The sequence below is a fragment of the Ixodes scapularis genome, unplaced genomic scaffold (assembly GCF_016920785.2).
Source record: "Ixodes scapularis isolate PalLabHiFi unplaced genomic scaffold, ASM1692078v2 PGA_scaffold10__122_contigs__length_95168666, whole genome shotgun sequence".
Taxonomy (NCBI): Eukaryota; Metazoa; Arthropoda; class Arachnida; order Ixodida; family Ixodidae; genus Ixodes; species Ixodes scapularis.
Window position 1 is genome coordinate 83315744 of NW_024609836.1, and position 16990 is coordinate 83332733.

Consider the following 16990-nt stretch of genomic DNA (forward strand, 5'->3'; position numbering starts at 1 on the left):
CCTACCAACGACCACCCTCGTAACCTTGTTGGTAATTTTATGTGCGACCGAATGCACTACCGTAATTATAATCCCAGACACTATGAATTTACTGCATTCTGACTGTGTGCATGCTTCGAGTGTCGATCGTTCTGAACCAACTGTTCAAAGCTCAATGTTATTCTCTCCTGCTTGGATGGTAAGAAAACATCAGCGGTATTTCTTAAATATAAAACAAAAAATAAACAAGAACAAATAAAACAAACAATGTTATACACTTTCGAACTGACTACTCTATCCACGATACTAGCCGAGACTCTATACAGAATTCTAGCTACGATTCTATCCAGAACCCCACCCATAAACCCATCCACCCACAGCTCCCTTTTGGCAGAATTTATTCTCCCCGAAATTGCCCAAAACTTATTTCCCTCGAAGAATTTTCGTTGTTGGGCAAAAGAAACAACATGAAACCACAGTTTCCTTTTTTTTGCACCCCCTCGCCATGGCAGAGGACAGATTCCGACGTGGGACGTCTTGTGGATGCTACCCACCTCCGAGTCGAGGACGTTGGCGAGCACCTCCACGACGAGGGAGGCGAAATTGGGCACCCCTTTTTCGGCGCCCCCCATGTCGCACAGCAGGGGTGGCTGGATGTAGTGCAGCATCTTGCGGATCAGGTTCAGGCTAGACTTCCTGCGCCCACCCGAGACAACCACAGAGACGCTCAGAGACCTCTCAAGCCAGGTGTTCCGAAGAGCAAGAAAAACTCACGTACGGTGTGTGTGTTTCAGGAAAACGTTTCCATGCTAAGATGACCCACGAAAGCCAGCAACCCAACATGTCAAGCAGCAGCTTTTCTAAAATACGTCTTTTATTGTTCCAATTTATGACGTAAAATTTTAAATTGCAACTCCCGATTAGAAAGGGAATAGGAAATGAAGAACCGATTTCTCTAATGCCGGAAAAACCTCCTTTGAGAAGGGATCAAAGAATGACCATGTTTGTTAACCTTTTACATAAGATTGTGTCACCAGTGCCGTTTCTGGCCGTCTCAAACTCAAACTGAGAGCCCAATTATGAATACAGTCTAAGCTTGTTATAAAAGACCTTGATTTTGACCAAGATTTCAGTCTGTTGTAAGAGGAGTATGTTGGTATGCAGATATGAAGTTGAGTCAATGGTATGTAGAGGAAAACCAACTGAACTTCACAAATCAGTATGTTATATTCAAATGTCTGTTGTAACCATGTCTGTTATAATGAGCTTAGACTGTAATATCTCCCGCAGAAACACACACATGAATGCATGTTGATGTGTAATGCGCTCGACCTCTGTACAAAATTAACGAACATGCTCATCTTTCTAACTTGTCCTGACAGATGTCACTGCAACACGGACCGCATCAGTTCTTTATTTTCTATTTTCTTTGCACTTGAAGTTGACAATTCAAGTTTTCATGTGCGAATCAGACCAGTAAAAGAGGTATTAAATAAAAGTCGCCGCCTCTGATACATGAAGTTCCCGATATTTGTGGGCAATTTTAGCGCTTTAACTTTTTTTTTTGTGACACTGTACGTACAGTAATCCCTCGTTAGCTCGAACTCGGCTATTTCAAAATATCGGTTAAGTCGAAAGATATCCACGTCATGGAATGAACTCCCACGACAGAATGCATTTACTTATCGTTATCTCAAAGGCATTTACTTATCAAATCTCGAGAAGTTTCCAGGACCGACCTCTGGTATCTCAAAATCTTAACAACAAATATTACAAAAAAAAAGAAAAGGCCACAACAGGCAGGGCACAGCAAGCAATGAACTGGCGGCACAAAACAAAGGTTGGTTGAAGAAATGGCGATCCGATTGCAACCAACAGGGTTCCATTCACACAACCTCACTTACATCAAATTTTTTCCTGTTTTTACGACATCGAGTTATTGAAGGTTTACTGTAAAGGGTTCACAAACTGGGCTCCCAGAACGCAAGGGTTTCCCAGAGAACCTTTATGGGTTCCCTTGAGCTTTCAAATTCCTTTGATCGTCCCTGCCTCAAACTGAAGTTTTCCCCAGTTTGGGCACCATTTTAATAGACCCTTCTGTCGATAAAAAAACGTTCAGCCTTTCCACTCTCGTGAAGAAGGAAGACCAGCGGAGCTGTACTCGATGCACTGCCGCAACGCACACGCTCCCGTTTCCCGCTTCTTCTTGTCCGACACGCGCCAATCGTGGATACGTCTCCGGCGACCCAGAGTCGGTCGCCGAGCATCTCACACAGCGCATCTGACGCCAAACGGGTAATCCACGAACTCCCTCTGGAACCTCGCCGTCGCGCCTGGGAACTGTTCAGCCGGCGTGGAGTGCAGTCGTCGCCGGGCCTCGCGTCGTCGTCCGTGGCGTTGGCCCGCCGGCGCCCTTTACATTGCTGGTTCTGTTCTCGGCGGCGGCTTTCCAGGCAAGCGATATGCTCTTTTTTGGCAAGGGAATCTGAAGCGCTCGACGCAGTGAAAGTCGAGGCGATAGCGGCTTTGCGGCGGTTCCGCAGCCAGTCTTCTTTCCCCGAAAGGGCGTGCGGCTGACCCGTCCTAAGTCCAAACCGAAACTGATAAGAGTGTAGGAAACAGCGCGCAAAACAGACAAGGACGAAGAAACACACGTGACGAGCACTGCGCTCGTTACGTGTGCTTCTTTTTTGTCGTCGTCTGTTTTTCGCGCTGTTTCCTACGATGAATTCTCCACCAACGCGCCGCCCAACTATCCATTCTTCTATGATAGCTGGAAAGGTTCGCGTCATCTTCCAGCGACGGCGGCAACCATACTGGTTGTGTGCTTGCCGCCGTCGCTTATTGGGGAGGAGGACAGACTGTGACGCCCCAAGCGGTTAACTTTACAACTACACGGATGGGGACAACAAATACAATGACTCGTCGCTCGGCCGACATAACCGAAAGCGGCGTCAGCGTTCGGCTCGAGTTCGTGTTCTCCGTTGAGGGGGAGGAGGGGCTCTTTTGTTTCCACTACGGCCTGCATGAACAATGCAGCATGCACGGTCCCAGCTCAGCACAAAAGCCGATTTGGGTCAAGCTAGCATTCTCTCAGGATAGATCTGGCACTTAACGTCGCTTTGTTGATTGTTAGTATTTTTTTACATTAAACTGTGCCCCGCGCTCTATTGTAGAAGATGACATGGACATGCCCATAAGGCCTGTCAGCATGTGCACAGGCCTTGTGTTGAGGGAACACCGAGCGTGGGGAAAACAAATGGGTCAGAGTGCCCCCTATAGTTCGATCTCCTGCCCAATAGATGGCGGTAGCTGTCCAGAGGCGTTTTTGTCGACAAGTGTTTTGTACTGGACACGATCCTCGGGAACCTAGCCCTTAACAGCTCCGCTGTAAAATTGATAAGTGCTCCCTACTGCGTAGGGTATCGTCTACAAGGTTTGTAGGCTTCTGCGTCGCTTTACTGCATCGGTTCCTCAACCGTCAATAAACAGACGGGCATTCCCCGAGACGGAGAAGTTTGAAAGCTCCCGCCGTGTGCCATCGAAGCGCAGGGAGAGAACTGGGCACCCACCTGACAGAGCGTATGAGGGTGTGCTGAAAGGTGAGGCAGAAGACAGGCAGCAGGCGCCGCAGGTACACGGGGGCCATCTCGGGGTCCCCCTTGGGTTCCCCATCCTCCTCGGCACCGGCCTGCTCCGCCGCCGAGGACGCCCCCTTCTTGTCCCCGGGGGCGCCCCCGCACGCCTCCCCGACGGGGCACATCCACTCCCCTGAGAGGGGGGGGAGCCAGAGAACACCGTCGCATTCGCGTCCCCACAAATCCCCACATGATCTCTGGGAGCACTCTACGAAGTAATTTATAGGTACTGAGTCTACAAGTAAGATTGCAGTCACCTCCGCGCACCATGATAAGACAATTAAATCTCGTTCACACGCTTGCGACCGGTCTCGACAGTACCACGAAACCATCGCTCTAGTGACATCCAGTTCCAGGGCCTCCTCATAGATGGTGCCAGGAGGCCAGCACATTCTTTTGTCATAAGAGATCAAAAAGAACTTGGTTGTAAGGAAGTGCAAGTGTGTGAACGGTCCTCGAGAGAAAAATCCGGGTTTCTCTTCACTTGGGGGGGGGGTAAGGGTTTTTACCGGGAGACTGTAGGATCGCGGCGACCTCTCGGTGCCCCTCGTCGTTCCGCTCTCTTGCCTTGTCCAGTGGCGTCTTGCCATCCTCATCCCTTAGGTCCGGATTGGCGCCATGGCGCAGCAGCACCTGGGAGGGGCCGATATCGAGTAGCAACAGTCAGGTGAAGGCGAGACGGAGACGGACTTTACTGGCAATGTTCTTTCTTTTCCCACCACCACCTTTTCTCTCTTACCCCGTTTTCAGCTCCCGCAAAGTGAAAGCTGCATCAGTACCGCACACAATGTCCATCTTAGAACCACCAGCAATAACAAGAGCTGGCTGGATTAATCAATAATTGAGAGCAACCCGTAACTCTTTGGTGTCACGTGACAGCCAACATCACTTTCGTACCAGCAACCTAGCCCTCCCTGGGGCTACGTTGCTCACATGACCTCGACCCATGTGTCGGTCGAACATAGTATGTCACAACCGTCTGCAACGCACCTTGGCCACCCCCGGCCGGCCGAAGCAGGCGGCGTAGTGGAGGGAGGAAGATCGCTGTCCCTTGTTCACGTCCGCGCCCCGGTCGCACAGGAACTCCACCATCTCCTGGGTGCCGAAGGCCGAGGCCCAGTTGAGCAGCGTCTGGCCCACGTCGTCCATGAAGTTCACCTCTATACCTGCACCCAAACAGAACGGCAATGGAACGAAGCTTGACTCCTTTAACGCTGGTCCTGGAGCCTTCTTCCTCATTTTTTGGCCGAACCCAACGAAACAGCGCAGGATTGTTCGGATTTTTGAGCTTACTTCAAATATCTTGCAATATTTTTTAATCGATAAGTTAATTCTCAAGATAATTATAACTCGCCCACCTTTGTTTGCAAGAATAGGTAAAAACCATTTTTAAATTATCACGGTTTAACGTATGGCTAGACGCTACAAAGTGCGAAGAAACAATGCTGGCTTTTTAAATTGAACCATTATTAGTGACTTTACAAAACAATCAGGTCCAGAGTTTAATGTGCAGATATCCAGCAATAAAACAACAGTTCGGTTAAATATGTTCATACACCAATATTGAAGAATCTGCTCTCAATGTTTTACGTTTGCACATTTCGTTACGTGTCGTAATCGAGCAAAATAAGGAACTCGATAGGGCGGAAGAAAAATATTATCAGATTTCAAGATCTCCATTTCCCCAGAAAAAAAAAATTGTGGTGGCTTAGCTCGGCTATGCCAGGATATACGTAACGTGAGCTTATGAGCACAAAATGAGAGGCGCTATCAAGCGGCTCCGGTGCAGCGTCAGACTTGGCTACTGCGCAACGGAGGCGCACAGCTGGGCACGCGGCGGCGCCAGTGCGTCTGCCGCAGCTATGACGTCACTCCTCTGGAATGCGCAGACTGGCGAGGTGGGCGAGGCGGGCGCGGCAGCGGCAGAGCACGCGGCGGCGGCTTTGCGTGGCTCTCATAATGAGCCGCGGAGCGCGCGGCGCCGTGCTCATTATGCGGAGCTCTGCCGCCGCCGCCGCGCTCCGCATAATGAGCACGGCTCGCATAATGAGCACAGCTCATTATGAGGGCCACGTGAAACTGCTCAACCTCGGTCAGTGTAGCTAACACTACAAAACATTTTTGTGGAGATTCTTTGGAGCGGAAGACCCACCGCCGGAGTCGATGGCATCCACGAGGGCGTCGGTGTCCTTGCTGCGGATGCAGTCGATGAGCTGGCGGTGGGTGCGCTCGCCAGCGCTGTCCACCCTGCGCAGGGAGCTGAGCCGCGTGGACACCGAGGCCACTCCGGCCTTGGGCAGGGCCTTGCGCCCCTCGAACAGGAGCACCACCAGCAGGTCCACCAGCCGCATCGTGTCCAGCACGCACCTGCGGACAAACCGCACGCACGTCGCTCGAGTCCCGAAACTCTGGTGCTAGCTCCAGAAGGGACGGCACGAAACAGCTTTCACCTTTTGTCAATTAAAAAAAAAAAGTGAAATATACCCTTTTACGCAGAATGTGTTCGGGACTGGGATTTCATTAAAAAAATTATATATAAAGAAGTTTAACGCAAAAGTGTAACTTGTCGTTTCCGTGTTAAAATTAGCTAGGATTTAGCGGCACTTAGAACCTGAATATAAGTGTAATTATGCGTCAATTCGATCTCCCCGCTAAATTGTGGATTTGGTATATGATAAAATTTGACGAAGAAGAGGCGACGAAAAAGAGGAAAGTACCGTTGCAGTCAACACAGTTTATGAATTTATAAGGTGTTTGAGCTTGAAAATGTAATTCAGTGCTTTCAAACTGTTGCTCACAGTACTTCGTGTCGTACTGTGTGTCTTTTGTGCTTGATATATACGTAACCATTCAGTGTGCTATACTTCGTTTCAGCTTCGGTCCGAGCGCGGCCGATGTTGTGAGCCAAAGGGCCAATCAAACAGCCCAAAAAGCGCAGCGTCATGGCGTGCTCTCTGTGCCTGACAGGACTAGCCGGTGGAGGAGCACGCACAGAGACACGGCGGATATCGGCTGGTCCTATCAGCTGCAGGGAGCACGCCATGACGTTTGCCTGTTTCGCTGTTTGATTGGCCCTTCGGCTCATAACATCGGCCGCGCTCGGACCGAAGCTGAAACGAAGTATAGCGACGTTTACATTGCAAACCATGTTTTTGCATGTTTTATTCATGTTCACCTTTTTTGTTTCTCATTCTTCTCGTGGTCCCCGTTGTGGGGACATATAGTATTGTCAAATAAAAAAATTAAAAAAAAACGGCCGGCGCAGCTCAAAACAGGTTGCACGTCCTTTCGCAATTGATGTTTTCCGTAGAACAAAATAGATTTTAAATTTGTTTTAATAATTTTTTTTTTGCTTTTTTGGTTAGCATACAGTACACAAGAGCAAAAACTTTACATTCGGAACACACAAAAGAGACAGTGTTTGCTTGAGTGAGCTTTTCGCAAATAGTGCTAATACGCCTTCTTAAACCCCGAATCTGGCCCTTCACAAAAGCAAACAAAAGGCTTATATCAAGGCAAAAAATTAACCGCTCAATCGGGCCCGCCAATAACTGAAAATAAACCTCCAAAGTCACCGAGCGGGAAAAAATACACAAAATACTGCAGCCAATAAGCTTTGATTCCCGAGAAGTCAAACGGGAGACCTAGTGTTGCCTCGAAGATGCAACGCGTGCGAAAGAGAAGGATCGTACAGTTCCAGGTTAGGAACCATGAAACAGGAACTGGCAGTTGGGAACCAGACTATCCTTCTCCTCCACGCAAAAGTTCCCCCCCCCCCCATCCTACTCTCTCCACTTCTCTGAAAGTCCTTCAGAGAGCCAGAAAGTCCCTCTGAAAAGGGACTCTATGGCCGGTGGTGTTATGGGGCTCGGCTATAGACCTCCACTCACCGTTCATCTCCATGCAGCGCGGACTCTATTGCATCAGGCAGATCAGACCGGAGGAGGTCCTGCAATAACAGACAAGACTTGTTAGGCCGAGAGGTCATTTTGAGTGACTTTGAATCTGATGACCTATAACTTGTACCCTCTTAAAGGGCAACTCCGCTTCATTTTCGATATTTAGAAAACTATGTAGCCCTCTTCAGTATCATATAGGAAGACCCTATGCAAAATATTACGATCTAATTCCGTTTATATATTTAATAAACTGGCCAGCAAACCTTCAAGCGAGCCAAGTCGCCGAAATCTGCCAACTCTAGTGTGCGGCGCGAGGCGCAATCATCAGCGCAGTCAATGCCACGGAGTTGGAGCGGCCAACGCTGAACCACTACGTCAGAGGCATGTGTACGTCATTCTCACGTTTTGCTTGTTTTTACTTCTCAGAGCGAAATTGAACGACGACGTCATGAGTTTCTCCTCCCGGTGTTGGCTGACCGGGCGTTCACGTGATCACCGTAACACGGATGCGCTAGTTTGCGCTGCCCTGCGCGCGTCTGTTTCCCCGCTCCTCTACTCCTCTTTCGTCTCCTCCCCTCCCCCTCTCCCCCGGCCCATCACCGTCCACGCCATGCAAAACAGCCTGCCCGCGTCAAAAAAAAAAAAAAAAAAAAAAAAAGACCTGTTGGCGTTGCGTGTCCTGTTTCTCGCTCCCTCCCGAACGTCACAAGACCACGTGGTTCGACGTGACGTAATCATGACTGTGACGACCTGAGACCAATGTTGCCTGACGCAACCGAAGTTTCGGTTTCGGTATCTGCTGATGTTTAAATTAGGATTACACAAATAATATTTCACATTTCGCGAATCCGAAGACGTAGAGTTGTTTAGTAGTGCTTTGTGAATGTGAACCACATGGAAGCCTAAATTTTTCGGAATTGAGCGGAGTTGCCCTTTAAAAACGAGAACAATGAACGGTCGTTAATCCAGTAACAAATGGCTCAATCGCAAACAGCCACAGTTACATGGCTGCACTAGTCGTCAGCGAGCCGCAAATGACGACTGAACTCAAGTTTGACCATCTCCCTAGCAGCAAATATTCTGGGAGGGAGCGTCCATAGAAGTGCGAACTGCCGCCGCAACTTTCCCGGCCTGTTGCAGAACGGACAGAACGTCTGTGCTCATGACTGCAGCCATTAAGAATGTCTACAATACTGCAGCTTACGAACACGAAAGAGGGACATAGAATGTAATTTAGACACCAACATGCCCGACTATTCACTACAAGCAGCTTCTCCTGCATATCCCTGGCTCGCATTCTTTTGGAAAATACTGATGCTTCTTTTTACACTCCAGAAAGAAATCAAGATGAGAAAAATATTCTATCAAATGCCGATAAAGGATGCGTGGCTATAATCGGACTACTTTAATATTTATGTATAGGTCGCTTTTACACTGGCAACTCCCGACAGTTGTCGACGTAACAATTACGCGACGTCACATTCGATTTCGCTTTGGCCTCGACTAGGAGCAAAATAGCCATGTAGCACCACGTTAGCTCGGTCGAGTGTAATTATGGTTGCGTGCCGCTAAACACCGCTGGCCTAATAACAGTTGCAATGGCCCGAAAAAAGGTTCACACGCCATTCGCCGTACGTAAGATGCCCGGAACGTGCGTCCAATTGGCGCGCCTACCGCATTGTCATTCGAGGTCCCTCGATTTCCGTCCGACGACACCTCGCTTTCGTCGCGCAGCCGCCTGCCACAATCGCAACCGAGACGACCGGAAGAACCATGACTGGCGACTGCCTCGTGAAACTACCTCTCGCGCCGCTCGCCGCTCTGCGTGCGACAAATGCCTGTCCCGGCAACTTCGCCATTGCTGTCGTTCCGGCTGCCGCGAACGCAACCGACACGCACGTGTGGACTGGCCTCGACAGTCCACGAAAACTTAGGGAGGCAACCCTTGCACCCACTTGCCTTCTTCAGCATTTGTGCAATGACTGCCAAGATCGCGGCGTCCGGCGGCAAGACGCCCCAGCTCCTGTGACCGAATCTGTTGCCACCTTGCAAGCACGTGTAACGCGAGTGGTACGAGAAGCTATGCGGTCAAAGACTCGTTCGGGGCACCCTACCCAGACGGAATGATTGTTGGCCCACTTACGTGCGTGATGGAGGGTGATCCCCGGCAGAGCGTCGACAGCAGGCTGATGATGGTGGACACCGTCGGTGACGACTTGGGCTCCGTCGGAGGCGGCGCCGGGGTGGTGCCGCCTCCGCCCCCCTGGGTGCCGCCCGCGCCGCCGGAGGAGGGCGCCAAGAGCGAGGACGACGGTGCCGCGGCGTGCGCCATGCGCCCCAGAAGCTGCTGCACCAGGCCGTGCTCCGCCAGCGGCGCAGGGTCCAGGCCCCGCCGGGTGAAACGGTCGGCGAGGGACGCGAAGCAACGCAGAGCTCCGTCCGACACCTGCGGAAAGAGAACAAGGGCCGTCCGTCCCGTTTGACTTGCTCTTCGTTTGTTTCTTTGTTCATACTTATCACCTCTTTATTTTTGTGCCCACAATACATAATTACATATATGCAATAATACAACATATACAATACATATATACATGGGGCACTTTCATCATCTCGTGCAGACTACAAAGAGGAAACATTAAAAGGCAGTGTCTATTACAACGTCCACTGTCAAAATGTTTAAAAAAATTATTTCGACGTCCGTGACTTTCACAAAACTTTAGAATAGTGGCTTTATTATTTCAATGTCCCCTACCCAATGTAGGCTGTCACAGTGGTAGCCGTTTTGTCAGTTTATTCTGTTTAGTTTCTGATGGTGTAGTCGGTGTTGCGTTGACGTGTTGACAGAGTCCCGTGTTGCATGCCTAAGAAGTTTCGGTCTTAGTTGGCAGTGGAAATGTCTTATTCAATGTGCGTGTGGGACTGGCTCGACAGTTGATCCTTTCAGACATGACATGTCCAGTGGCGATATTCTGAGCTCTCACACGTAACTTCCCCAGGCGTCTCACTTAAAATGTTGAATCCCCAACAAAGGCGAGCTGGATATCCCTGTCTTGCCTGCACGTAACAAATGCAAGTGCGGACACTAAGTAACACTGAGAAATTTGGCATACTTTTTGTGCCTCCGTATCGTGTGAGCACGTCTTCGTAGCGGTCTCACTTTGCATCTGGCTACCGCCGTTATTAACCGGGTTTCGCAAAAGGTTCTAAATGCAAACATTGCTCCTTGATGTTCTTGACCGGTATGAACAAACAAAGGTTCAGGCACATACATTTTCCAATCAACTGGAAATTTTATGACACGACATTCAGCATATAAAACATGTGAAATAAATAATTAAAAGCAATGGAGTCACATCCTGTGATGCTGGGCACAACCAAACAAAACATGTGTGGCCTGATAGCTGATGTACTTTGGGAAGTTTTTTTAAATCCACATCAATTAAAAGATCATAAAAACTGCAGTCGACTGCACATTTGTTTTCGGAAAATGCGTGTTGAACCGCGACACCGACCACAAACAAAATCAGGTTGTTGGACCGTCACTTTCGATCACTTTCCAGTTCGAACCCTGAAGCTCCAAAGTTCGAAGTTTGAAGTGTCAAAAAAGACAGAAACAAATATTTTGATGGGAGATGCCAAAAAATTTTTAAGATATTTTTGCGTCTTTAGGAAGTGGCATCACAGACGTCAAAAGAATATTTAAAACTATTTTTAATGTGGACGTCGAAATAGTTACTACCATATTCAAAAGCATGCAGGTGATTAAACCGCACTTGATCAAATGGAACAAAGGTTAAGAAGCTACCGAAAGACAAGACCGCGCAGGGATTCAAACTCCAGGTCTCCCAATATCCGGTCAGATGCGCTACAAGTAGAGTGGTTAGTTAGCGTGCCCGACCAGATGTTAGGAGCCCCAGAGTTCGAACCCTTGCGTCGCCTAAGATTTTGCCTTTCGGCAGCTTTGTAACTTTAGTTCCCTTCGATCCATTACGGTTCATTTGCCCGCACATTTTCTAATATGTGCATCCGATATATCCAAACACAACTCACGTGGCTGTCCTCGTGCCTGAGCAGCTGCGAGAGGGCCTCCACGCAGCTGGGCAGGCAGGGGTCCATGGCGTCCACCTTGCCGCACAAGCGGGACACCACCGCCATGGCGGAGTGAAGGGTGTCCTTGTGCACCAGGGACCCCTTGTCCCGGATGAAGGACAGGACGCACTGCAGGCCGCCCGCTTCAAACACTGCCCCGGCTTCCCGCGTGCAGATCAGCTCCAGCACCTGCCAGACGCACCAGATGCAGTCAGACCGAGATGTCCGTGACAAAAAGCAGACGGGCACAGATGGAACAAAGCTCCTTTGGCTTCTTCGTCCCATCCAGAAAAATATTCCCCGCAGAACTAACATTTTGAGAATGATGTAAACCATTTTATTTTTCGCGGGCTCAACATTTTACAAACTGTGTAATCTGAGTTCCGAGAATATTTCGCAAGCACAAGATTTTTTGCTATTTCAAGCGATGTGCTATGCATTCGTTACCATAGGTTGATATATTTGTGTAATCAATCTTTTGCAATAATAATATTAAAGTTGCTAAATTTGCTAAAATTAAGTCGTTATGGTACTTTTTTTTCCTTCTTACTGCGCATCAGTGGAAATGCTGACCCAAACCATTTGTGAATACACTCTCACACGCATTGTTCTCCTCCAGACTTATGAACTCTTCCTCCCCCTCCTCCTCCCACTCCTCCCCCTCCCCCCCCCACACACACACATACAAACACAAAAAGAAAATATTTTAGGAGAATATTTACGTTATGAGAATCATTTTGAGAGAGGAGTGAATCCAGAGTTTATTTTGTGGCCCATGTGTAATTTCGAGGCTCTTAAAAAAAAATAAGAAAAAATTAGTTTTGGGGTAGTTCGGTGTCTTTTTTTCGGTGTCTTTTTAAAGGGGGGGTGCAATAATTTCCGGACTTCAGTCAAAAATTTGTGGAAGTTGCCCTCTTACACTTCTGAAGTAAAGAACAGAAAACTTATTTTGCCTGCGTGTCCAAGTTGTGTAAAAAAAAAATATTGGCATTTCTGGCACCCCCCAACTCACTCCCAGCCTTCAGGGTCACACCTGGTCCCCCTCCTAGTGACGTAATTCGGGGTGCCGTGTAGATTCCCGTCTGCTCTTTCGGAGGACGCTTCCTCTCCCTCTCTCTGCTGACATTAGCGGGCGTTATGCTGCAGCTTAGGGCCGAGCGAGGTCATGTAAGTTTTTCGCCGTAGTTCCTTCGGCTGCCATTCGCGGCTGCAGGTGGGGGAAAAAGCTCGACTTTTGCTTTGCAATTATGCAGCGGAATCGCAACATCTTTTAATTAAGGAGATGTTTTCTCTATCCTCCGGGACACGATAAACAACGTAAAAATGACGAGATGCAAATTCTTTTTATCTCAAAATTAATGCCCCCCCCCCCCCCCTTTTAAGAGCAACTTTTTCACCTCTGGCTCAGAGAGCGACACAGTCGGCGCAAACAGGCGGTCAGTGGTTTCTCCCGTTTCTTACCTCACAACCGAGAGGCTTTCATCAAAATTACTACAGTGTGGTGGAACGGGTTCATCCTGGGCCTTCGGCAGTAAAGTATGAAATTAGTCAATAAACTCTATGAGCAAAACGGGACAGAATTTGATAAGCAACACTAAATGCTGCAAAACACTGTTTATCTTCCGGAGCAAAGTCCTCTTCTGCCTTTCCTGCGGGCGTTTGACGGCTCATCTCGGTCGACTCTCAACTGTCGGTGTTGCATGGTTGGACGGTTTGCAGAGATTGTATTGGGTGTCATAGACACCTTTAAAGACTGTAGTGGCACTTCAAAACGATTTCATAAAGATGATGCAACCCTAAAAGAAACATCGAGCAGGTGTGAGCAAAAAAGACTGCATAGTATCAAAACAAAACAAAAAAAAAGAAAAAAAGCCAACTACATCTAATTATTTTTTACTCGACGAGGCACCTTCTTACAACCTAGCTCACAAGCACCTGGTGCAAGTGCCTCGCGTGCATGTCAAACCTACTCATCCGGCCCCTGCAGCGAGCGACCTTGCACCGTTTTGGACAGGATCCACGGCCTCTAATTTTGGCGGCACGGGAGCTTTCTCCCGCAACAATCCACACCCCAGACGAGTCTTCGCGCACTGCAGCCAACCGGCTATTCGGGGCAACTTGCGGTCACACTCACGTCATTCGGATCGTCCAAAAAAATGCGCGTTGCGCAACCAAGTGGTCGCACTGGCAGGCAACAGGTGCACAGAAACGACCACCCGGACGACTGCGGCGATGCAAACGCGGCGCCGTGGCGTCTCGAGACCGCGACCGGATCGCGAGACAGCCATCAAACGGTTGTGCCCCGGACGGTTGGCACAACGGCAATGAGTCCAATCTCACGAGTCACGTGCGACACTTCCAAAAATGCAGAAATCCTCGGTACGAGGGTGAGCGTGCAACTGCCGGGCCTCGCGGATCAAGAGTGCAAATGCCGGGCCTTGCGGATCAAGAGGGCAGTAAAGTGTCGTTGCTAGTGGATCCACGCCATGCTGCCTAGCTTGCAACGTTAGGCAAGCTAGGCAGCATGCCTAACGTTGGCCGGACACATCTCCAATTTGGCGGTGACATTAATTGACTTTGGCGTGTTGGCCACGCTACGACGCAAACTACAACGCAATGCGCGGGCCTTCTCTTGTAGGTGGTGTTAAAATGGCGCGCTCGAACATGACGTCCAGTGAATAACCGCCCCACCCGCCCCTCCCCTCTCTCCCCTCCCTTTATCCCCCCTCCGGCGTCCACCGTGTCATGGCCCGTCCCACCGTCGATACCCGGAGCAGCGCCCGAGAGGGGCACGCACCTTGACGCACTGCTCGGCCAGGTCCTTGCTGGTGCGGGAGGACACGTCGGCCACCACCAGGCGGCTGCACATGGCCTTGACGGCCCCCTCCACGGCCACGATGCGCCGGGTGCACTCTGCCGACACGTCCAGGTAGTATGTGATGGCCCGTGCGGTCACCTCCAGCACGTTGTCCGGGGCCCCCTCGTCCAGGAAGATGCGGCACAAAGCCGGCAGGAACGTCCGGGGGGGACAGCTGTGGATGCGGACAAAGGCAGAAAAGGCAACTTGAGCATTCGGCCAGTTTGGAGAGTTACTTACGGCGGAACACCGCTGACACAGTTTCGGTTTTTACGTTTTCTCATATTTTACGTTCAGAAGCGCCAATCAAAACCAGACTCCCGTAGGAATGCGGGTAATAATGTGCCACTTAGTGTGTTTGCTTCCACGGTTCATACGTTCAAAAAGCCGCTGACGTGGCGCCGACGGCGCTGTGTCGGCGATTTTCTGTGACGCCCACCGCTTCGACAAAAAATAAAGATGTTTTTGTTATTATTATTATTCCTTCACCAAGCGCTATTTTCCGCACCATCTCACATATCCTCATGCACCAATATGAACTAAAAGTTAAAATCCGCCATCGCGTCACATCTACTTCTAATGCTCCTAAACCTCCATTGATTGGAATTGTCTTTACCGCAGTCACGGTTACAATTACTGACACAACTTAATTTAGAATTGCAATTACTAATTTGTTTAATTAGGTTTCATTGTTATTTTATAGTTTTGATTTTTCATTGTTTTGCAGTGCCCCCCCCTCCTCTTTGTAATGCCATTGAGCCTGGAGAAAACAAATTAAATAAAAATTTAATTAGACTACTTAGTACTACTATGGTCCTACTTGTCGCTTTTTCGCTCACACACAGAGTGAGACAAACTACAGTAAATGCAGTTAGCTTCATCTCTACACAATTGTAAATAAGCAATGCCTAGATTAGGAGCTTCCCTGAACAAAATGCAGAACATGTGACAGGAAACAACAGGGGTAGCAACCTTTTTCCTTTCTTTTTTTTTCAAGAAGAATGCTTCAAGCCCTAAAATATTCAAACACAACAAAAGCTTTCAATCACAGTCACCATTTTCACACAAGGAGAGCAAGAAAAAGTGGATTGCTGCCAAGTTCCATCTGCCAACGAATTAGCGAACTTGGACGCACAGTCAGACCCGAAGTAGAGAGAGCTGGCAGGCAGGCTGAGATTTGCAAGCCTGCCCACCATTTACACGTTACGTTACGCAACTGCCAAATGGATTCCTCATCCTTTTTGTACAGGATTCTTTTCACGCTATAAATATTTAAAAACAAGGGAGGGCATGAATGTTATGGGGTAACTAGTGAACTAAGTATTTGCCTGAAATTCTACTTATTATATTTAAAATATTCATCTCAGCTGGAACATTCCAATCATGAGATTAGGCAAATGGTCAAGATAAATCACAGCAGTTCACAGATTTAAGAAAGCTAAGTTCCGGTTCAAATATTTATTCAGTAGCAAATTTAGGTTGTCTAGAGCTTGCCATACCACTAAATCAAAAAGTACTTTTAAGTGGATTTTAGGTAATTAGTTTGTCAGCTATCGTGCCACATTTGTGCCCTGCTATTTGTTGTGGTCAATAATGCAATCCCCAAAAATCCTTTTTTTTTTTTTTCTTGTTCAATGCCTTTTCATTAAAAAGTTTCTGAGTCTACAAAAAAAAAATTTGTCAAGGTAACATGGTCTCCATTTGTTTGTGTTGGACATGTCTCGAGAATGCTTTCAAGGCCGTCCTGGAATAAGAGGTGTTGACAGTATTTGTTACCCTGAGGCGAACAAAGATAACGTCACCTTCCCTAAATTTTTTTTTTCTCTCTTTTTTTACAGTTTAAGTTTTAACTTACACAACATAAGCTCTTTTACATTCTAAAAAGAAAAAAAAGATAAGATGAGGTTAACTGTGACAGCATCGCCCCCATTTTCTGTCCGCTCAGACGCCTTTCTTGCCGCAATCCTGGGCAATACGCTGATAAACTCTTATGCCCCTCACTTCTCGTTTGTGGAACTGCTTACTTATGGAAAGTTGGCACTCACATATGAGCCAGACAAAGATATATCCACCTTCCTAAGCAAATAAGGCATTCTATGCAAAGCCAGCTGATACATAACTAAGGTTCATATTTTTAAGTAAGATGAAAAGCCCCACATTTCTCACCAGATGTTGACCGCTTTTACGATATATTACGGGGATTCCGTACAATACTGAAGCATGATTTTATTTTGCTTGTTTAAGCGTGGTTTTTTATATTTCCCTCGTGTACCCTGTGCATAATGCTCAACGGCACAGCAGGTATATGTGTCAATAAATAGATAAAAAGTAAGGCTCCACTCAAAGGTAATCATTGTCCTTCACTTTCGTGCTGTTCATTTCTAAATTAAATTCCCCGTCCTTTGTTGAAAGATGCACACGTCTACATCATTTTCTGAACTACGATGCAATTATAACACCAAATTGACGAGACACCTTTCGAGATGACACAACCTCCTACAACGCCTTTGTGACAGCGGCATCCATTT

At 48.2% G+C, this 16990-nt stretch overlaps 1 protein-coding gene across 4 annotated transcripts in view; it reads right to left on the reverse strand.

The window, feature by feature from the left end:
* Positions 1 to 16990, reverse strand: part of LOC115315009 (E3 ubiquitin-protein ligase HECTD1) — a 95429-nt gene that overhangs the window by 44065 nt on the left and 34374 nt on the right. For all 4 annotated transcript variants that reach the window (XM_042288703.1, XM_040499614.2, XM_042288705.1 and 1 more), the window contains exons 2-10: positions 14403 to 14637; positions 11567 to 11794; positions 9660 to 9962; positions 7508 to 7566; positions 5770 to 5984; positions 4608 to 4783; positions 4127 to 4250; positions 3552 to 3750; positions 534 to 675 (exon numbers count right to left, since the gene is read on the reverse strand). In XM_042288703.1, the coding sequence (XP_042144637.1) occupies positions 534 to 675; positions 3552 to 3750; positions 4127 to 4250; positions 4608 to 4783; positions 5770 to 5984; positions 7508 to 7566; positions 9660 to 9962; positions 11567 to 11794; positions 14403 to 14637 (1681 nt within the window). The remainder of the gene's footprint in view (positions 1 to 533; positions 676 to 3551; positions 3751 to 4126; positions 4251 to 4607; positions 4784 to 5769; positions 5985 to 7507; positions 7567 to 9659; positions 9963 to 11566; positions 11795 to 14402; positions 14638 to 16990) is intronic.